This window comes from Simochromis diagramma, unplaced genomic scaffold (assembly GCF_900408965.1).
Source record: "Simochromis diagramma unplaced genomic scaffold, fSimDia1.1 OVJJ01000596.1, whole genome shotgun sequence".
NCBI classification, from domain to species: domain Eukaryota; kingdom Metazoa; phylum Chordata; class Actinopteri; order Cichliformes; family Cichlidae; genus Simochromis; species Simochromis diagramma.
In genome coordinates, this window is record NW_024387245.1 from 12,552,375 (window position 1) to 12,574,304 (window position 21,930).

A 21,930-nucleotide genomic window follows, 5' to 3' on the forward strand; every position below is an offset into this window, starting at 1 on the left:
CTTTGTGTCGCGGATAAATACAACAAAATAAAACTAGTACTGGTACTGAAAAAAAGAAGATTTATTCATAACACACGTGAAAAGACCCAGGAAAACCGAGTTAACGATCAAAAACATAACAAAAATAACGCTGAAAACCAATAAAAACCCTGAAAACCACACATTTCACACCTGACCCTCTACTCTCGCGGCACGATACCGGTCCGAGGCCCGGGGGTTGGGGACCGCTGTTCTAGACCATAACATCTCGTCACAAACGTTGGAAACTGCTTTCCAAATACTAAACACAACGAAACACAGCATGCAGCAGATCTCAGGGTTCACTTGAGTCACTTGAGCAATTTGTCTTCAGCGCCATTTGGCGTTTAGCTCTTGGTATGAGCACGCCCATGAGCACCACATGGTCTGTGCTCAACAATAACATTGGCTGCAGAGCAATGATTTGAGGGGTCTGAGGAAATTCGTGCAGACCATAAATTCAGCTGTCTGGTCCGTCCTGTTTTCCCTGAACTTTAACTGTGGTTGTCGCTTTGTGTGTGCGTGTGTATGTGTGAGAGAAGAGCGAGCAGGTGACCCTAGTGAAGGTGTAAAACGTGTCTCCCGGTTTTCTATCAAAGCTGTGTAAGTGGGTATATAGTCGGCTAGCTTGTAAGCTAAGAGTGGCTAAAATGAACTACCAGATGAACGGTTTCATTAACAACAGCAGCTCGGTTTACGATGAAGACTGCTTCCTCTTCTCTTCTGAGTCAGTTGGAGAAGGACACCCCGGTAAGTTATAACGTGCCATTCCCTGTCTGTGAGGTAGTTTCCTCCCTCCTCCTCCTTGACCATAATAATTAGCTTAGTATCCTGTTAGCCTGTCAAACAAGGTTGGGTACCGCTGCTAGCTTGGCATGTCTGAGTGGAGTTTATTGAAAAGCTAGAAATAATAATTTCAGTGGCTTGTTTAATTTACTTTTGAACAGTAAAGTCAGGGAATATTAAGTAAAAGGGACACAAAGAAGAGGACACAACGTGATTTAAGTGAAAATGCGGCGAAAACTATAAATGTAAAGGTTGTTTTAAAAGGGAAAGGGCTAAAAGTTACACTGGCTGGAGCAGTCTAATTTCGGCTAAACTCAAAAGCTAAATAAAAGCGATATTTAGAACGTTTTAACTCAGAAAACATGAATGAAAGAATGGCCTGCTCGGCTTCTGTATAGAGTTTTGTGGACTGTTAAACAGTTTATACAAAATGTAAAGTTTCCCACACACCTTACAGACCCTACCTGTAATCATTTATACTCCTTAGAAGTTAAGGGAATAGTTTATTTGAAAGCTCAAAGTCACTGTTGCATGCTAGCTGCATGGTGGCTAGCTGGCATGCTAACACCACGTTATCCCGGACTGTTGGTGCTTGTCAATCACATCCACCCCATCCCTCCGTCAGCAGTCAGATGTTTTATCCCGTTGGGGGTGTTGGCAGTAAACGCAAATTTGTGGTTATTTAGGACCCTTGGCTACCTTTTGGCACTGCATCTTTATCATAAGTTCAGGCAGATAATGATGCTTAATTTGTCGGAGATGTTTAGGAGTTGTGTTGTCCCGCTTTATCGCCACTTTTCAAGTCGCAGACTGATACCTCTCCTAAACAGCTCAAACAAAAACCTAACTTAATAAGCTTAATGAGGCTCGGGCCTGTGGCAGGACTGCTTTTGTGTTGGCTAATTCACTGTAAGGGCTTACTAGAGCACTTAAGCCATCATTAAAAACGCTGTGACAAGACTAGTTAAATCTTTTCAGTGAAAAGACTTACAAGAAGCCAAAACTGAGGTCTTGCATGCTTTAATTGAAGAATTATTGAGCAGCTTGGGACACAGTGTGCTGCAGTTCTCAGTCTCATACTGGGCTCAGTCTCATACTGGGGCAGCTCTGTTGCAACAGATAATAGGCTTACCAGTACTCCTAAATATAGGCACTGCAGGGGCTAGTGCTCAACTCTGGGGGCAAAGTAGTCCCGTTCACAGCCTTTGCAGTTAGAAGGGAAGAAAAACTGCTTCAACAACCTGGAAGCTGAATAGTCTGTTTGTAAATCCTGTCACACCGGTTCTAAAACTTGTTTTTTGGAAATGTTGAAGACCAACACACTATGGTTGGTCTTATACTACAGTTAAAGGCCTCCAAATATGTGGATATGAGGTTTAGGCTACAGGTTTCAATTTCTTTGCATTCAAGCAATCAAATGTGGAAACTACATCATGAAGGGGCAAACACAAGCACAAATATCTTTGCATCTGTTTTGCATTGAAATGATTTTTGCTTTTGTTACAATTGATTGAAAACTAGTCATTATCCAGTCTTAAGTGACAAGAAGTGTAAAACCTTCTCTTAATGATCGTAATTTTTAATTTGAGACTTGGCTTTTTATAATATGCATAATTTAATGTTTCATTCATTTAATTATGAAGTTACGGAGCCCCCCAGGGGACATGGGAGAAAAAAAAATTACGGAGGAAAAAAAAAATAATTAGGGAGGAAAAAAAAAATTAGGGAGGAAAAAAAAAATTAAGACGGACTTTTGCGAGATCTCGCAAAAGTTTTAGCCGCATTCTTCGGAGGCCGCCAGCTCGAAGCCGACCGGGAGGTCGAGGCACGATGTGCCGGGAAAGCGGTGTTCCTCCCGGCTGTAGTAGGTCTCGACTTCCCGTTAGCTTCGAGCTAGTGGCCGCCAGCTCGAAGCCGACCGGGAGGTCGAGGCACGATGTGCCGGGAAAGCGGTGTTCCTCCCGGCTGTAGTAGGTCTCGACCTCCCGTTAGCTTCGAGCTAGTGGGTGTCAGATCTCCAAAAACGTCGGAGCTCTTTTGCAAATATGTGATGTCTTGTAAACCGAGCAGGTATCTGACGTTTACACAACTACATTCACGCCTCAAAATATCTTAAAAGTGTATTTTGTGACCCAGAAAGAGTAATATTACAACTAAGTAGCTGCCGCCATTGTTGGAGTTTTGCGAGATCTCGCAATAAGTATTGCGAGATCTCGCAATAAGTATTGCGAGATCTCGCAATAAGTATTGCGAGATCTCGCAATAAGTATTGCGAGATCTCGCAATAAGAGATCTCGCAATAAGAGATCTCGCAATAAGAGATCTCGCAATACTTATTGCGAGATCTCGCAATACTTATTGCGAGATCTCCATAAGAAGATATCGCAATAAGAGATCTCGCAATATTATGGCGAGATATCTTATTGCGAGATCTCTTTTGAGAGATCTCGCAATAAGTCCGTCTTATTTTTTTTTTTTCCTCCCTAATTTTTTTTTCTCCTGTCCCCTGGGGGGCTCCGTATGAAGTAAAATATCAGCTGTTATCGTCATTTTACCAACCAAACTAAGGAATCGCATTAAACTGTTGTGCTTATTTTGCTCCACAGATAAGATCTGTGACCAAATCAGCGATGCCGTGTTGGATGCACACCTCAGACAAGATCCTGATGCCAAAGTAGCATGTGGTAAGTCAAAGAGGCGGGGCAACCATAAAGGCTTTTTTTTTTTTTTTTTTTTTTTTTTTTTTTTTAACTATGGCACATGATCCACTGTTGAACCATATCTATGCAAAATTGGGCATGTTACAAATCTCTGAAACAATACCAGTCTGAAAATGTACTTTTTTTTTTTTTAAAATGTGGTTTGTTTGTTTTTTTGTTGTTGTTGTTTTTTTTTTGTTTTTTTTTTAGGGGCTTGTATTCAAATGATCTATCAGGTGCTTTCAAAGTTCTGCCCTAGGGTGGCGTTTAGGTGCAGACATGGCAACAGTTGTTAATGAACTGCATTTGCTTCAGGCCATTTGCATTATTGCTTTCACTGCATATTGTTTTGTTTTTTGTCCTCAGAAACTGTTGCCAAGACTGGGATGATCCTGCTGGCTGGGGAAATCACCTCCAGGGCTAATGTGGACTACCAGAAGGTTGTCAGGGACACAATTAAACATATTGGCTATAACGACTCTTCGAAAGGTAAGATCAGCTAGCTGTGAGTTTAGCTCCGGTTCAAATGTGTGCAGTTATATCCAAAAGGCCAAAGAAAGAAAAGTAATGGTAACTCTCTTCTCTCTTGGAGAAAATTACAGTAAATCTTGAAGTCTGATTATTACCCTTTTTATAAAAAGACTTGTGCCACCACTCTGGCTTAATGCCACTGATATCATGGACGTAGGCTGAAAGATTCTTGAACTTTTTTTTTTTTTTTTAATTATTATCAACTATAGTTGGTCTACAGATCTTGTTTGCACATAGTGACAAATTCAGTTGATGCAAAATTTGTCCTAATACTACTTTATTTTGACCTATAATGATAAGCTGAAACATTTTACTGAGGCTTATTTTGGGGGATTTATAGGCTTTGATTACAAGACTTGCAATGTGCTGGTGGCTTTGGAGCAGCAGTCCCCTGACATTGCCCAGGGTGTTCACCTGGATCGCAAAGAGGAGGATGTCGGAGCCGGTGATCAGGTCAGCTGATTCATACATTTTGTCTAGAGCCAAGTAACTTAAGCCAGAAATGTAACAGTAATGTACTTTAATGATTTGACACATGACTGCAACTGTGGCAGGGTCTGATGTTTGGGTATGCCACTGATGAGACAGAGGAGTGCATGCCGCTTACCATTGTCCTGGCTCACAAGCTCAATGCCAAGATGGCTGAATTGCGCAGAAATGGAGAGCTGCCCTGGCTCCGCCCCGATTCCAAAACTCAGGTATGTGGTCAAAGTATATTTACAGTTTGGAGCCAGTTCTTTAAGTTCTTATAAGTGTAGGTGGAAGCTAAGTTTGTTTATTTCCTTTTGTTCGGCTTTTGTTTTTTCTTCCTCCTCTTCAGTTTGTACACTTATGGTTAGTTGGTAATTGGCTGTAACCCTATTTCTGACTGTACTGAATAATTTAGACAGTATTTGCAGATTTAAGTGTGGTTTGAATGTTGAGTTCCTGCTTTGACATGCTGTAAAAGGGAAATCTTAATACTGTGTATAAATAATGAATGGTAATATTTTATATTCTGTGTTTAAAGTGCTTGGTGCCCTCTGTTCCTGTTTTGGTGCATTTGCTGTTGACTCTTGTACATTTTTGATGCAGTTTATAAAGTTTCACTCACACAGACAGCGTAAAAGTTGGATGGGTGGATGTAGCTACCATGATGCCACTCATTAGTTCTGGAAGTCCAGCTTTGAAGCCTCAAAATGTTTTGTCGGGTTTTTTTTTTTTTTTTTTTTTTTTAAAAACCTCATGTGAGGAGAGAGGAGCGGGTTTGACTGTGAAACTGCACACTCATTGGCTAACAACTTGGTAGACAAAAGTCATACCATGGATTATCCTCCTTTCTGATGGGATGTGTTAAGACGGTTTATAAAACTGACTTGTAAAGAATACATTCTGACTTGAACATGTTGACTCTTAGTCTTTCCTGTGCACCAGTTTACCTTGCATAGTAAGCAGGTGACTGTGTTGAAAAGCTAAATGCAACAGCCCAAGTTCAACTCCAATCAAAGGTTCACTGCTGCATGTCTTTCCCCCTAATCCCTCATTTCCCCACTACTGTTATCTAAAGGAGAAAGACCAGAAAAGCAATGTGGAAAATAGAAAGCAGTCCTCCCATAGGCCAGCTGCAGGTATCTCCACCTGGTGGACCTTAAAAACATTGCAGATTTAAAGCTTTTGTGCACAGGTTTCACTTTTCAAACACAGAAGCTACATCATCTTTATACAATTTATATTTATAGTTCAGATAAAATTGGACAATACTGTCTGTCCTACATTTTGGGAGCTCTGCAAGAAATGAAGATTTGTGTTGTGGGTTTTTTATGCTGTTTTTGGAAAGATACTGTTAGCTAAAAGACATCCTCACATTAACTATCAATGCTTTAGCCACAGGCAGTGAAAATATTTGCGGTAAATACAGATGCATGTCATTATTATTGCCGGATGTTCCTGCAAACTGTTTTGCTTGCGTTTGTTCAAACCTGTGATCATACTAGCTGGAGCCATCACTTGTCTTTGTTTTCTCCCTCAGGTGACTGTTCTGTACAGGCAGGATAGAGGAGCCATGGTACCTCTGCGCGTCCACACAATTGTGATCTCTGTGCAACACGATGAGGCCGTAGGTTTGGATGAGATGCGTTGCTCTCTGAAGGAGCGGGTGGTGAAAGCCGTGGTTCCCAGCGGGTTTCTTGACGATGACACAATCTACCACCTGCAGCCCAGTGGTCGCTTTGTCATTGGAGGACCACAGGTGAAACAAAAGCTGTAAACCTTTTGAAGGCAGCCATGCTGTCACACTAAGGTCATTAAACTTTCTAGTGAGATTTAATGGACTAATACCTCCACCTTTACTTCTGGCAGGGTGATGCTGGACTGACCGGGCGTAAGATTATTGTCGATACTTACGGGGGTTGGGGAGCCCATGGCGGTGGAGCTTTTTCTGGGAAGGACTACACAAAGGTAGACCGCTCTGCAGCCTACGCTGCCCGTTGGGTGGCCAAATCTCTAGTAAAAGCTGGGCTCTGCAAGCGTGTCTTGGTCCAGGTGAGTACACAGTATATCAGTTTTACTCAATCTAAAACCTGCATATAATGGGATTTAAAACTCAGCTGCCTCTAGAACTGAAGGTACTCAAATTCATGGTTTTACAGCTCACAAAAAGCAGTGTTTACAGCTCCCCGTAGACAGTCATGCACCAGCTTGTCATCTATCGAATTCTGCTTGTTGGTTTAATCACCTTTTAATGTTTTCATATTTAATTTGTCCGCAAAAACCTGTTACCATTGTACATGCATCATTGCATCTTGCTCTGGATTTTCATTTGCTGGTATTTGATTCCTGTGCTTTCTAAGAGCATAGAAAATCTTTTCTGTGACTGCCTAGACTTGAGTTGTTGATCAGTGTGTACAGTATGTGTTGTAAAATGTACTCTACAGTTAAAAAGTTCTCAATGCTGCTCTATTGGGAAAGCAAATCAAGTGGTGAGCAGTTCTAACTGGTCTCTGCAGCTTGTCCGTAAGCTCACTATTCCTGGGCTTAACTACAGCAATTATCAGCTCTGTATTATCACACTCATAATTGAATTGGAGAAGATTTTTGACTTTAATCAGTGTACTAAAGCACATGTGGAGTGCTTTGGTGTTAAAATGTCTCCCCTGTCATTATTTTTGAATGATGTGTTTATGATTAACAATTGTTTTAGGTATCCTATGCCATTGGTGTTTCCCATCCCCTCTCTGTCTCAATCTTCCACTACGGGACCTCCCAGAAGAGTGAAAGGGAGCTGCTGGACATTGTGAACAAGAACTTTGACCTCCGTCCAGGAGTTATTGTCAGGTATTCTGTGACAGTATCAGGTCTTTGCTACCAAACCTGCACTTTAGTTCTGTTTTATTAGGATTGTTGTCATTTGGTTTTAAACAAGAGGCATAAAAAGGCTAGTCATGTAGTCTAAGTCCTTAGCTGTACAGGCCTAGAAACTGGTCTGTGACCATCTGGCAGCCTACGGTTACTATGGAGAAAAATGTGGATTCCTTGACCAGCTGGCAAGTAGTTGGTAGGTGAAATTGGGCACAAAGTAGGTGGTTTTACTTCTCTATATTTCAGCAGTGAAAGTGGCATTCACCCAATCAGACGTTATTCCCTCTCTCTCTTGGGGTCTGGGGCCTAAATGTCAGAAAACTCTCAAAATGGAACCTAGTCTGTTAGATGAGGTAAAACATTGGCATGTGTATTTGAGTTATATGATATAACATTCCTCTACAATCTAGTGTTTTTAACATCTCTAAACAACAAGTTTCAGCTATTGTATGTTGTTAAAACCGTTCCTTTAACCAAACTGCATTTGTGATGCCGACTACCAAGAGCAGAAATGTTTAAATGTTTAGCTGGCGAGTCACTCTATTTAATTCTTGTTTCAGGGATCTTGACCTGAAGAAGCCCATCTACCAGCACACAGCAGCTTACGGTCACTTTGGTCGTGACGTCTTTTCATGGGAGGTGCCAAAGAAGCTGATGTACTGAACACCCCCCTCCTGTTTAATGGGCCTGGTATCTGTCCTTCTTCCAGTCTTCTCCCTTTAAAATTCTTCCTCTCACAAACAGCCACACTTTGACAGCCTTTGCTACATACAAAATGCCCTTTATCCACATGTTGGTACACCCTGCAGAGAAAAAAATGGCTCTTTCAGTTCAGTTGCCAAGACCAGAGTTTAAGCGCTGCGGCCAGATTCAATTAATTATGGTGCATTTCTTTTCTTTTGCATAATTAATGGCGATCATGTTTCCTGGCACACCTATGGAAAGAGTGCACCGATTTGTATGTCAGCAAATCTGGTATTATTGACACCTCAATATTAAAACCATACTTGCATACAGTAATGAAAACACTTCTAGTATTCCACAACCTTCAAATTCAGAATCTCACTGCAGTGTAGTTTTAGAAGTGATCAGTGGAAATGTTTTATGTCTAACTTGATGGTAACTTCACAGTACAGAAACATCTTCTATTCCACTTGCACTCCTTTTTAAAAAAAAAAAAAGTGTATTTTTTTTTTTTTATAAACCTCTTGATGGCAAAGATGGGTCAAATGCTACAGTTTTCTATTTATTTCTATTTTTGTTTGTGCTGTCCCTTCAGGCCAGTGTTTTCTGACGTTTTACAGAGAAGTCAGAAGCTGCTATGATCTCGTGGTTATGTTGGGCTGTACCTCGATTTATTTTGTAGGTTTTAAAACCATGTGAATGTTACAAATGATGTTAAATGTGTCAACGTTCTGCTGACCAAGATGAAGGCACAGTACTTGGCATTACCGAGACAGAGTCTGGGTGTAGTACAGAGAAACCTGACCTCCGTCACCTCTAAGCAGGGGCTGCCTTTATCTCATGGAAACACCGTACTTGAAATATTTTATGATGGTGTTTGAATGTGGGACCTAAGTTTGACCAGCAAGGAGGGACAACTGAATGTTTGTCAAGTCTATTTTATTTTTTTTAATTCAGAAAAATTTTCCCAATCTTGTTGCCTATCCTGGTTTGTCCCGCCTGAACTCAATGGGAAAGTGGAACATGAAGAGTAAAGCTACATCACAAAGATGTGAGCACCGCACAGCTACAGTTAGTAGTTTTAAGGTTACCTAAAACACATATTGTATGTCCAGATGCTGTTAATCGAATGCAGAAGTTGTAAAAGAAGCTTTTCTTTTAAAATATTTGTTTTTAAAGAGATGTATTCATATTTAATGCCATACATTGTGGGCTATGATTGTGACAAATCAAATGTTTCCATGAGAAACAGTTCTGAGATAACTGCTGTTCTTTTAAAGAGACTGATACACTTTTTTGCTAAAACTCTAGATTGTTCATGTATGTGTGATTGTCAGACCCTGGCTAGATTCAAACCTGAGGCTTTTATAGAGTATTTGCCTTTAAATGCTTTTCCTGTTGCACTTCTCACCTAAATGCTGATTGAACTCAGGCTTACAGCATTTGGATGTTCCTGTGTTGGTTATTGGCAGGTTTAAAATATGCCTGCATCATGCAGCTAGATGGTGCTGTGTTCCCCAAAATTATAGTGAAGTAGGTTTGTAGTCAGACTCCTGTAGCACCACCTTGTGGCTCGTTGCATGTACTACAGATTTAAATTCCTCCTACAAATCTGGCAAACATGTCTGAAAGAGGGTTAATGTTCCCCTCACCTTTGTTCAGACACTCCCACAATAGTGACGGTTGTCCCGCAGGCTTTATATCTGGCATTTGTGCAAAAGACTACTTGCACTTATTGCTGTGCTAATGAAATTTTCTCCTGTGAAGTGTAACCACACTTTACTGTTCCCATTTTACCGTCTGCTGCACTGTGCTTCTGACATCTGCACCCTCACACACAGCCTCTGACAGAGGGAGGGAGAGATCAGTTGTAGACGGCTGTTTTAATCTTGCCGCCGAGTGGAAGAGTTGGTGAGATAACTTGCCATGTCCAGTGTATTTATTTCTAGGTTGCTGTCTTGTGAGTTGAGCAACCCACAGAGATGCAGGTGTCGCATTTATGTGACTGCGTTCATTCAGACTTGGCGCATGCTTAAAGTGATATATTAATGTTGCAGTGTTTGGTAAGATTTTATTTTTTCATCGTGCTCTTTCAGGCATGCAGCAAACGCATCAGGATGCAATCACAATAACAGGATGCTGTGCCTAAAAGGGGCTAATGTCACACTAGTTATTTAAATTAAGGAACCTACTTTTTAAACTTTGTCTCCTCTCGCTCATCCACAGATGGAGAAAATAGTAGTTGGTGTTGTACAGAGAAACCAGCCTGTTTACATGTCTCCTGTGGACTATGTTTGAGGAGCACTCCCTCCCTTGTTCACTTTTTTTTTTTTTTTTTTTTTTTTTAAAATCATTTAGTCTGTCAGCAGTTGCTAAACATGGGGGGTAAAAAAAGAAAAAGAAAAAAAAGTGCCTTTTCTCCTCTTGCAAATTTCCTCTTCCCCTACCTCCAAGTACACAACTTACCATTTTGACCCTGACAACCCCAAGGCTAGTTTCCGTCTTTGGCGTTTCCGAGTGTGATTTGTTGTTGACTTTCTCTTAAACTGTTAAAATAAAATGCACCCTTGCTTTGTGCTTACAGGCTGTGCTTGTTTTATGTGAAGGGCTAACTTCAACATCTTTAAACTGTGCTGCTGTAGATGACACTTTCATATGTTTTTAAATAAAGCAGAAGTGATCCTATGTCTGCGAGGTGGTAAAGACGAACACTTCCTTAGACAGAAACGGTCTCTATTTGTGCTTTATTACTTCTGCCAAACTGCTGACTTGAAAGTAGGAAGATCACCAAAGACTAAAATATCTGTGCCCACCCTACATTCAGCAGTCGACTCAAACACTTTTACCTCATTTGACTTCTAAATCTCAAACATAAGTCTATTTAACAGCAAAGGATAAGTTGTCAAGTCAGCTGGGAAACACTACAAAAACACTTTATTAAAGAAGAGACAGGAAAATTGATAAATGGTTGGTGTATTTAAAAAAAAAAAAAAAAAAAAAAAAAAAAAAAAGCACATAGGCAATAAGTGAAATCCCACTCTGAGCCAGTAATATTTACTCTGCTACAAGAAGTAGCAGTGGCGGAGTAAAGATGACACTTAGACACAATGTTTTCTGGATTTCATAACTCTGTGCAGGCTGAATATGTAATGCAAAAATTACAATATGCAGTAAGAAATCAAATTGGGATGTGAAATGCTGTTAAAATGCTGCTGAAGAAGATTTGGTGCTCGATGAAATATCTGCTGCGTCCGCCACGCTGACTCTTATTGGATCTGCTTTGAAAAGAAGTTGTGTTATTGAGACTGCATGTTTTTTACTTTGATTACAGTTTGTGTGAAATCAATGTACACCCACCTTAATCCTTCAGATTGTGTTGTAGTTCAGAGGCTTCCAGGCAAATTTGTGGCAATAGAACAGAGTCTGCACAGAGTGAGACATGCATCGCATGTAATACTGCAGTGTCTGAAAGCTGAACGGGTGAATTCATTGTAATAGAGGTTTACTTACTCCGCACTTGAGAGCAGTCTTGACGTCTCTGCATCTGTATGTTGTCAGAGTGCATGGATCTGCAGGTTTAAAGCAGGAGATAGAAGAAAGTTCACTTGGTAACTGAGAATTCTTTAAAGGGACGTTTTGTATATTTTGATTTGTGCTTTCAGATTAGACGGATGCATCCGATTTAAATCTCAGTTCCTGGGCCTAAAAAGTACTGTAATGCATGAATGATGCAGTTGTAACTAATGTATAATTATGCCATATTAGGTCTTCACTTAAACTTTTTAAATATAAAGCATGTACAAGACAAATTATTGGACATCCTGGTCTCTGGAGATCTTGTGTCCAACATATGACATATTAAGTAAACGATCACAATCACTGCAATAAAAGCAAGGGAGAACAAACTGACCCACAAGCGGAGATTCTTCCCCTTTACAGAAGTGCATGAGGTGACAGATGGCCTGCGGGGTCGCATAAGCCAGGATTGCATCCAGCACTGTCCTGCTGACCTTGTCGATCACAGTCTCACACTGGTTGCGGTAGGAGGCCGGCAGAATATGGCATATCTCTTCCAGCAGCTTGACCACTGCTTCCTGTAGAAGAGGAGCAGGGTTTTTAAAAAACAAAAAAACAAAACTGACAGTGATTACTCTCAGCTGTGGTCTGATTGCTTTTAAGTGTCTGTGTGCAGCACAAGGAAGTACTGTTTTCATGTGCGCTATAACGGTGTTTCACCTCTGTTCTTTCTTTGGGAAGCAAACCCTCCAAAGTCTTGATGAGGAAGGTGCAGAAGGAGCATTCGGTTGAGGGCTTCACCTGATTGAGGCACATAAATGGCAAGAGTTCAGCACAATGTGTGTGTTTGTTTTTTTTTTGTTTTTTTTCTCTTTTCTTTTCTCCTCACAATGTGTCTTTCTAAACTTCAGATACTCACATTATCACTTGTCACAGCAGCCTGAAGGGCCTCCTGGGCAAAATAGCTGAGCATCTGCTCTTTATCACAAGAGCTGCAGAGCCCAAGGATTTTGCACACCTCCGCTGGTTTCTGTGGAAGAGAGAAAAACGTGTTTACTGACCTCTCAGTAGTGTCAGAAATGCCGTACTCAAGGATGCATCTGGTTTTGGACTTCTCAGACTTACCAAGATGGAAGTAACAAAATTGATGGCCAGTGGGAACATCTTCTCCACCTCTTGTTTGCAGAGATTGGCAGCTGGACCGTGCATGAGTGCACACACGCTTTCAATGCCATTCATGATCTTTTTCTGTGCAGAATAAAGCGGTGAGTCAGAATATTGACTTAAAGACTGGTAGCCCCATTTGTCTTCAGCTAAGTAAGCAGAGCAGGTGTGGCATTTTTTTTTGTTTTCACATTACATAAATAAACTTGTTGAGGCTGCCATATCGCGCCATCGGCCCTTCTGGCCAACACCAGTGGGCGGTAGGTGAAGTGTCTTACCCAAGGACACAACGACCGAGACTGTCTGAGCCGGGGCTCGAACCGGCAACCTTCCAATTACAAGGTGAACTCCCAACTCTTGAGCCACGATCGCCCCCCTGGTTGCTCGTTTTCCTTTTGTTTTGCTTTGTTCATTTGTCTCTTTTAATTCTATTTTGTTGTACTTTTTCAACATGTTCAAAATAAAGATTCAATCAATCACGATCGCCCCCCTGTCTTCTGCCCCTTTAGCTTTCATCCAATCACAACGGGTTCATTAACCACCTACTAATACTATGTGAGGCCCTAAAACAGAATCAGTGTTGTGGATATAAAGCTTCAGTACAAAATCTTAACAGTCACAAAGTTAACAAGTGAACTGAATGAATACTATTCAGTTTTCTATTTTTGCCTAACAGTAGCAGGTTTTTTTTTTTTTCCAGACTTGTTTACTATGGTGTCATGTGGTAGTGGTTGAGAACAAGGCATATGTTACTTTTTATTTATATGTTTTCATATTTTCCTCTATATAATACTATTTAAGAGTCTTGAGTCTTTTCTTGTTAAGACACTTAATACTGACCTATGATGCATTCAAGCATCAAAACCCTAGTATTAGTAGAATTTTTGCACCAACCTAATCAAAGGTTGGCAGACAGGTGCAGCGTGTCCATAAAAAGTTTCAGGAACCTGGACAAATAGAGGATAAAAGTGTTCATCATTGCCTAACAAGAGATGGTCTGAGTGGACAGGGTGGTTGTCAGGAAGCCATTCTTAAGGAAGGGAAATAACAAGAGAAGGTTGACCAAATTACACTGAAAATCAGTGGCAACAGGACTTATGGAGTGATGAATCATCATTTGAAACATTTTGGGTTTAAGTCATTTTCAGAGGAGCTCAGTAAAGCGATCCAACAGTGAGTGTTTACAGCCATCTGGCATCTCCTGTTGTGTGGGGATGCATTTTATCCAGTAGTGTGCCTGCCTCTAATGGTAATGGATGGGCCTCCCAGAGCCCAGAGCTCAGCATTATTGAAGCAGTGTGGGATCATCTTGACAGAGAGCAGAACAAAAGGCAGCCGACATCCAAAGAAGAGCTTTGAATGTCCTTCAAGAAGCCTGGAGAACTATTCCTCTAAACTATTTCAATGTTTATCAACATACGTGATAAAACCCCCCAACTTATTTCTGTCTTTGGAGCCTGTAAACCAGATCAGGCTAGATCAAAAGAGGATCTTGGAAGTCAAGTGTGTGTGTGTGTGTGTGTGTGTGTGTGTGTCTGAACAAAATTTGAATGGTAAATTTCATTTCAACTTTTCTTAGAAAAAATAGGAAGTGGCTCACCACCAAAACTATGAAGTGACCTTTAGTTTGGTGTGTGTGTTTTTAAGACATGCACAACTGGTTACAGATTATTTACATCTCTGAAGGTGAAAAATGTGCTTTAGATGATAAGATTACACTAAAAATTCCTGGAATGTAAAATATTTAGTTTTTCTTTATTCATGCCACAGGTCTCATATTTTAATCTTATATAATATATTTAATATGGGAATGGAAGATGTGGATAATATTATCAGTGAGCAAATTTGAACATTTAGGAATGTGTTTGCTCCTCGGGCACCAGGTGTACTCACCTGCAGGTCTGCATTGGAAAGCATGTCAACAAGGAGTTCAAATATTTTGGTGCAGTCCTGGCAAACATCTCCGGTCTGAAAAACAAAATCACGTGATGAACATAAATTAATACCCTAAATCTAGGTTTGTTGGTGCAGCTCTGTGCTGTGGGCACAGTTTAGCTTGGTTTAAAGTTTATTCAATCTGGATCCAAAAGTAGGTGGTAAAACTTTTACAAGCTTTTATAACTCGACGCGTAACAGCAGACTTCTTCATTTTGAAGAAATGAAAATCTCACTTCTCAACACTGCGCCCTTACATTTGCTTTTGCCCTCACTGTGAGCAGTGCTAAAGTATCACACACTCCTATACTGTCATTACAATTCCCCACAAAAAAAAAAAAAGAGTTTTAGGGAAAAAGTCTGCAAACATGTTCATGGTACTCAGGGAAATTATGTGATTTTTTTCCTTTTTACTAACTACCACTAAATTTTAAATTACAGATGTCCAACTCTTTTCACATCGAGGGCCACATACAGCCCTCTTTGATCATAAGTGGGCCGGACAAGTGAAGTTTCCCCTCCTGTGAGTTTAAAGACTACACATTGACTGCCTGAGATATTTTAACATAAGAAAAAGAAATGTAATTTCTACAGTTCATCTCAGGTTTTCTACATGACAAAGAAATGCTGCTGAAGTAAATTAAAGACCTCACGCATTGAAAAAATTAGAAATTTCTATAGTCAGTAGTGAAAAAACCCCAGCAACAATTCTGTATTTTACTTATTTATTTTGGTCTACTTTGAGTGGCCATGCAGGAGGCCTTTATTAGTAGGCAATGCGGTAAGACCAGAGATGGGCAGTAACACGCTACTGTAATCTGATTACTTTTTAAAGTAAGTAAACCTCCGCCTACCCCAGTCCTGCTTTACAGATGAAAGTAGAGCAAAAGGACCGCTAGTCTTTGACTTTATTTATTTTCTGCTGTGTTTTACTTGCATCTATTTGAAAGACTGAGTGTAAACACAAAAAATATTTTATTTTATGTGCTGGAATGTGCAGAAAATAGGTTTAAATGTTAAACTAATTTCTTCAAGTCAGAGAATGGTGCATATAATTTAATTTTTACTTGATGCATAAAGTTAAAAGATTAAAACTGATAAAACAAGTTAAAAAAAAGAGACTTTTCCATTTGATTACATTTTGTATGATGGATTATGCAGAAAAAGTAGAATTGGGCTGAAAGATCTATCGCTTTATCACCTATTCAGGTTGTAAATTGTGTTTTTAAAAAGTAACTAATAATAAGTAATTAATTGCTTTTGAAAATAAGTAATCAGTAAAGTAACGGGATTACTTTTTTGGGGAACTAATCAGTAATTAGTTACTGATTACTTTTTTCAAGTAACTTGACCAACACTGGGTAAGACTCATGAAAAGATTTTCCAAAGCCGTCCAGTGGACTGAATTGGAGTCCTTGCAGAGCTGATTCTGGCCCCCGTCACTTATGTTTGACACCCCTGATTTAAATGTAAAACATGGCTTAACTATGAGAAATCACTTACTTTTAACTCTTCAGGAACGCTTTCCAAACCACCGCTGCTGTAAGTCAAGGCTGCAGGAAGAAATTTTCATTAATAACCTTCACTTTAATTAATCTCATCACTATACTTTATTTTATTGTCTTACCACAGCCTTGGAGAGCGATGGAGAGAAGCAGGGCAAATGTAAGCAGGGCCATCTTCTGTTAGTCTCTGGAAGTTTTCCTTCCTCACATCTGTGGGTGAACTGCAAGAGCTGCTTATATCTGATCCACAGCTGTGGTCTCAACCCGTTAGATTTTTTTTTTTTTGAGGGGGGGGGGAGCACGCTTGAACCAATTTGATAAGATCTCATTCAGTTAGCAGAAGTTTTTTTTATTCCCCTCCCATTCTCAATATGGTAATGTTAGTCGAGTTTCATATTCACTTCCTCACACAAAGGTGCAAAAACAAGTTTTTATTTTATCTTTCAAGACATGTGTGGGCTTTTTTTGTAAGTATGTGCTGTATTTCCTAATGCACTACACTGTCATATCCAACTCTGCATACTTTATCGCTCTTTCTTTAAAACTGTACCATTCACAACGTAACTGTTTCAGATTGTAATCTCAGTTTGCATTTGACAAACATAAATGGGGGAAATGTTTCTCCTGCTTCAACTCGTTCCTTTTAGCTTCCCAGAGTCTGTGCAATATCAGCAAATAATATAAAACGTAGGAATTTGCCTTACAGCCTTGACCTAATGCTAACAACAAGCTTTGATAACCACATATCTATGACTGTAGGTCGTTGTTAAGTTTATTTTTACATTTAAAACTTCTGTGACATGCCATTCGTACTACTACTTCCTGTGGAACAAATGAGAATAACTAGCTCAATACTGTCAGACAGAGTAGATGCTTAAAATCAAACAAAAAGTATTGTTAGACACTAAAAACCGGGGTAAATATAGAACACATTTTCTAAATGATGGTTTCATTTATTAAGAGAAAAAACTAAACACACCCGCCTACTGGGCCTACTGTTTGTAAAAAAAAAAAGAAAAGAAAAGAAAAAGAAAGTTGCTGTGACTAATCACATTTGTAGAAACCTGAGGTTAGTTTCACTAACCACACCCAGGCCTGTTGAATGAAGAAAACACTTAACTAGAACCTGTCGGACAAAGTGAAGTTAAAGATCTCAAAAAACAAGATATCACATCACAATTTAAAGAAACTTTCTGTAAAGGTTTACAAAGCCATTTCTAATGCTTTGGGACTCCAATGAACCATGGTAACAGCCTTTATCTACAAACAGGTAAACCTTGGAAGAGTGCTGACCCTTCCCAGAATTTGTGAATCTCCCACTGCAAAATTAATCCAAGAGCACATTCACAACTCACAAAACAATAAAACACAGAGACTGACCAAAAAAGAGCATTTCATAAAAAGAACATCACGCTGACAGTCAAACACGGTGGTGGTAGTGTGATGGTTTGGGGCTGCTTTGCAGCTTCAGGACCTGGATGAATTGCCATAATTTGTTGGACTGTGAATTCTGCTCTCTATCCAGCAGGACAATAATCCAAATAAACCTGAAAATCCACGTCTGAATTGCTCAAAAGCAACAAAATGAAAGTTTTGGAGTGGCCTAGGAAAAGTCTGGACATGAGATGCTTTCGGCATGACCTTAAACAGGCCGTTTAACCTTTAACCGTAAAAATGTGGCTGTAATAAAACAGTTCTGCAGAGGAGTGGGAAAAAATTCCTCCACAGTGATGTGAAAGACTCAATGGCAGTCATCACAAATGCATGATTACAGTTCTTGCTGCCATGGGTGGGACAACCAGTTCCTGGTCACTAATTTGTGCAGAGTAGTGTGGGTTTTTTTTTTTTTTGGTGAAGATGTGCATTATTATTTCACTGACTGCTGTAGAAGATAACCGAGGCCATATTGTTTGCGCTACATTTTGTAACACCTGCACAATCACATGTTCAGGTTCAAATAAAGTCAAAAGCAGCATGACTTTACACTCAGCACAGATATGTGCAAGTTTTCCATATAATAAAATCATTTTCCTAGTAAAAAAAATAGTAATTTAATAAAACAATAAAAAATATGAATACAGTGCAAGTTGCAAATGGTTTCAAAATGTATAGGTTTAACCGCCAATAATATGGTTGCAGTGCAGGTTTGCAGTGTGGTAGTTAAAACTGTGTCCAAACAGTCGTTATGTGGACATTTGATGGACTAGTTAAACCTGTTTAGGCTCTTGGCTCGTAATTCAGAGCTTCAAGGTCTATGTGTGAAAGGTTGCTCTAGTTTCCTGGATGAGAGAAGTTCAAATTGGATGGAATGGGGTGCTCGGGTTCTTGCAATGGTGTTTTTGTTGACTTTCCTAAGTCAGTGCATGCTGTAAATGTTTTCCAGAGCTGAAAGCTGTCCCCCGACAGTCTTCCCCTTTCTCGATATAACCTGAGTTTTCCTGTGAGAAACCACAAAAATACAGTAGCAGCACCTGTCAGAGGAGAACACGTCACTTCAGTTATTTCAATATGCCTTACAGTTTCAGTCTAGATCAGGAGTGTGCAATTCCAGGCCCCAAGGGCTGGTGTCCTGCAGGTTTTAGATCTCACCTTGGGTCAACACACCTGAATCACATGATTAGTTCGTTACCAGACCTCTGGTGAACTGCAGGAGCTAATCTAGCCATTTAAATCAGCTGTGTTGGTTCAAGGACACATCTAAAACCTGCAGGGATACCGGTCCTCGAGGCCTGGAGTTCCCCACCCCTGGTCTAGATGCCAACAGTGAGACAGTTTTACATGAATGTCATTCCCTTTCAACCCCATTACAGTCTTGGTGCACAGCTGCTTATCATTACTGGAGTGTTTTTCTGTATTCTTGCAGAAAATCTGCCTGCTTTTTATGTTTGAGGTAACATCCAGGAAATTTGTCCTCCTTAACAATAAAAATGCAAATAAATCTTTGTAATTCACGCTTTTGTTTTCGGTGAATATTTTTTAGAATATTATACATAATGATCAAGAATTTGTTATATAGTTGGTAGAGTTTCAGTTATAAATGAAGCAGCGAGCTACAAAGAAGTGAAAGGACTCCGTTTGTGACCCATGCTTGATTTACACTGTGCACCTGTAACTGCAACTTTTTACAGTAAAGTTCTGCTTTTTTTTTTATTTATGCTTGTAAATTTATAGTGGTCGGGGAGTTTGCTGCCTCTTCTATGTGACTCTTAGCTTTAACTCAGAGTTCTCATCATAGGGGGGACTTTCTACTTCACGTCCCTTATGTCTGTCACCAAACTTTGCCCTCAGATATACAGCTGGGGCATATTCACCTGGAAGAACAGGGAAATCCTAGCTTCCTGTTGTTCTTCTTTATCTCTTATATTGGTATAGATATAGCTTAGCTATTGATTATTCCCTAACCCACTCAGGTGTAATAGGAGATAATTCTGTTTCTGTTCTCAGCCACCATTTGGTTCAATCACTCATTTACCAGTAGGGTGTGTTGTGACACCCATAGACTTGACACAGATCTGTTATCAGTTCTGTCTCCAGGTGCTGACCTTGGTAAGAATGGCTTTTACTGAAACACTTAAGCCTGGGGACGAACTTCCCATCCAAGTCTCGTGAGCAAATCCAGGAAAGGTTCACGTCAGGCAGAGTACTCACTACAGGGATGGACAGTGGTGACCTCTGGTGGGGGGAAAAAATGAAACAGGGACCATCCAGACTCAGTGAATGACTGGAAGGTTTAAATATTACAGTCTTCACTATCACTGGAACAGATAACTATCTTAGGTGAGATCATTATGGACACACTGCCAGTAAGTGCTCCTGCCAATAAATCAATTCTCTGGAATGTGTGTTACAATGGCAAAGGTGTGTGATGGCCAAAGCTTCAGCTTTACAACCTGGATGAGCATGTGATCACGTGCCACAAGGCTTGGTGCAGCAGCCTGGGTGTAATTCTGTCTCTGAGCCCAAACCGTAGTTCAAAAGTAAAAGTCAGAACCAAACGGTGATTCTGGAGTATCATTTAATCCCAAATTATTACTGAAAAAACTCCAGGGCTTGAGCACAGTTTTTTGTTGGTGCTACGTTGACCTTTGCAGACACATGTAGCTGTCAGGTGTCTAAATCTGTAGAACAACTGGAAATGTAGGCTCCTTTTCTTCATGTTTCTGTTTGTGTTTATCCTTTAGCCTCAGTGCTGCACAGATGACCTTAATTCAGTGTGGGTAAAGCACTTCTTTGTAACAAAGTGAAACAGCAGCATGCATGGAAAGGGAAATAACCACTCCTGACCAAAAAGTCTCACATTTGTCAACAAACATCTTGATGATCCCCAAGACTTTTGTGGACTCAGGAGACAAAAGTTGAACTTTCTTGGAGGTTGGAGTCCAGTTACATCTGCATAAAACTAATACAGCATTTAATAAAAAGAACATCACACCAACAGTCAAACATGGTGTTATGGCCTAAGGCTGCTTTGCTGCTTCAGGACCCGGATGAATTGGCGTAATTTGTTGGAACTGTGAATTCTGCTCTCTATGCACCAGGACAATGATCCAAACACACCTGAAAATCTACATCTGAATTGCTCAAAAACAACAAAATGAACGTTTTGGAGTGGCCTAGTGAAAGTCTGGACATGAGATCCTTCTGGCTGTCCATGCTTGAAAACCCTCCAATGTGACTAAATTAAAACAGTTCTGCAAAGAAGAGTGGGACAAATTTCCTCCACAGTGATGTGAAAGACTCATCGGCAGTCATCACAAATGCATGATTACAGTTCTTGCTGCCATGGGTGGGACAACCAGTTATTAGGATTAGGGAGCAATTATGTAAGTAGCTTTGGACAGCCTTTTCCCCTTAATAAATGAAATAATGAAACTGTACTGAACTAAATTTTACATTTACTCAGGTTATGTTTGTCTAATATTAACATTTATATGTTTTCCTGAAACATGCAATTATGACAAATATGCAAAAAAAAAAAAAAAAAAAACAACCCACTAAGAAACCGGTAGTGACCTCTGGTGGGTGAAAGGATTAATTATTATAGTCTTCACTATCACTGGAACAGATAACTTAGGTGAGAACATTACTGACGCACTGCCAGTAATAACAGTAACAACCATTGTGTTTTTAACCCGTCCACTGAAACCTTAAGTCAGTTTTAGTGCCAGTTTAGTGCACCTGATTACAGTTTTTGCCCGTTGCTTGAACACATTTTGCAAAACTTCGCTCATTGTGCCAAAACTCTAAACACAAGTAAACATGACACAACACTGGGAAATATACCATTCACATCTGTGCCAAATTGAAACTCTACTCTCTAAACCTAAACTCCTCTTGCATGTCGAAACCATCCATGGATTGCTGTCATCTGAATGTCGCCGCAGGCCTGTTCCATTGCCTGCAGAAGAGGCATGGGGGCATGTGGTTGGCGGTCATATACACGCCATCTCCAGGCCGAAAAAAATTCCTCTATAGGGTTTAAAAATGGTGAGTAAGGGGGCAAGTATACCACTTCAAGTTGGTCGTGGTTGGAGAACCAGGCCTGGACCAGAGCAGCCCGATGGAAACTGACATTATCCCATATCACCACAAACCTGGGCTGATCTGGTCTGTTCTGTACAACTATATCATGGAGAGCATCTAGAAATGTGAGTATATGTTGGCTATTGTATGGACCTAGTTTTGCATGATGATGAAGAAGCCCTCGAAGGCTTATGGCGGCACACAATGTGATATTTCCCCCGCGCTTCCCTGGA

At 40.2% G+C, this 21,930-nt stretch overlaps 2 protein-coding genes across 4 annotated transcripts; one reads left to right on the plus strand and one right to left on the minus strand.

Moving 5' to 3' along the window:
- Nucleotides 1-410: 410 nt before the first annotated feature.
- Nucleotides 411-10,635, plus strand: mat2aa (methionine adenosyltransferase II, alpha a). Its single transcript, XM_040000203.1, has 9 exons — nucleotides 411-768; nucleotides 3,411-3,488; nucleotides 3,870-3,992; nucleotides 4,375-4,487; nucleotides 4,589-4,732; nucleotides 6,043-6,261; nucleotides 6,372-6,554; nucleotides 7,213-7,346; nucleotides 7,931-10,635. The coding sequence occupies exons 1-9, from the start codon at nucleotides 669-671 to the stop codon at nucleotides 8,031-8,033; spliced, it is 1,197 nt and encodes a 398-aa protein (XP_039856137.1). The 5' UTR covers nucleotides 411-668; the 3' UTR covers nucleotides 8,034-10,635.
- Nucleotides 10,402-16,429, minus strand: LOC120714142 (prosaposin). 3 transcript variants are annotated; one of them, XM_040000206.1, is made up of 10 exons: nucleotides 16,297-16,429; nucleotides 16,173-16,222; nucleotides 14,628-14,702; nucleotides 12,696-12,818; nucleotides 12,490-12,600; nucleotides 12,291-12,371; nucleotides 11,972-12,148; nucleotides 11,565-11,624; nucleotides 11,412-11,477; nucleotides 10,402-11,329 (listed from the first exon to the last, which is right to left on the minus strand). In XM_040000206.1, the coding sequence occupies exons 1-9, from the start codon at nucleotides 16,346-16,348 to the stop codon at nucleotides 11,421-11,423; spliced, it is 786 nt and encodes a 261-aa protein (XP_039856140.1). In that variant the 5' UTR covers nucleotides 16,349-16,429; the 3' UTR covers nucleotides 10,402-11,329; nucleotides 11,412-11,420. The 3 variants fall into 3 exon arrangements, with proteins under 3 accessions (XP_039856140.1, XP_039856138.1, XP_039856139.1); XM_040000204.1 differs by having other exon boundaries at nucleotides 11,565-11,623; nucleotides 11,965-12,148; XM_040000205.1 differs by having other exon boundaries at nucleotides 10,402-11,332; nucleotides 11,565-11,623; nucleotides 11,965-12,148.
- Between the last annotated feature and the right edge of the window lie 5,501 nt (nucleotides 16,430-21,930).

What these genes read in the sequence shown, in the direction of transcription:
- mat2aa (XM_040000203.1), top strand. Translation starts at nt 669, where the DNA reads ATGAACTACCAGATGAACGGTTTCATTAACAACAGCAGCTCGGTTTAC. An exon ending in GCCCCGATTCCAAAACTCAG is followed by an intron (nt 4,733 to 6,042) that starts GTATGTGGTCAA and finishes TTTCTCCCTCAG; the next exon opens with GTGACTGTTCTGTACAGGCA. An exon ending in GCAAGCGTGTCTTGGTCCAG is followed by an intron (nt 6,555 to 7,212) that starts GTGAGTACACAG and finishes CAATTGTTTTAG; the next exon opens with GTATCCTATGCCATTGGTGT.
- LOC120714142 (XM_040000204.1), bottom strand. Translation starts at nt 16,348, where the DNA reads ATGGCCCTGCTTACATTTGCCCTGCTTCTCTCCATCGCTCTCCAAGGC. An exon ending in CATCGCTCTCCAAGGCTGTG is followed by an intron (nt 16,223 to 16,296) that starts GTAAGACAATAA and finishes TTCTTCCTGCAG; the next exon opens with CCTTGACTTACAGCAGCGGT. An exon ending in AGACTGCTCTCAAGTGCGGA is followed by an intron (nt 11,478 to 11,564) that starts GTAAGTAAACCT and finishes CACTCTGTGCAG; the next exon opens with ACTCTGTTCTATTGCCACAA.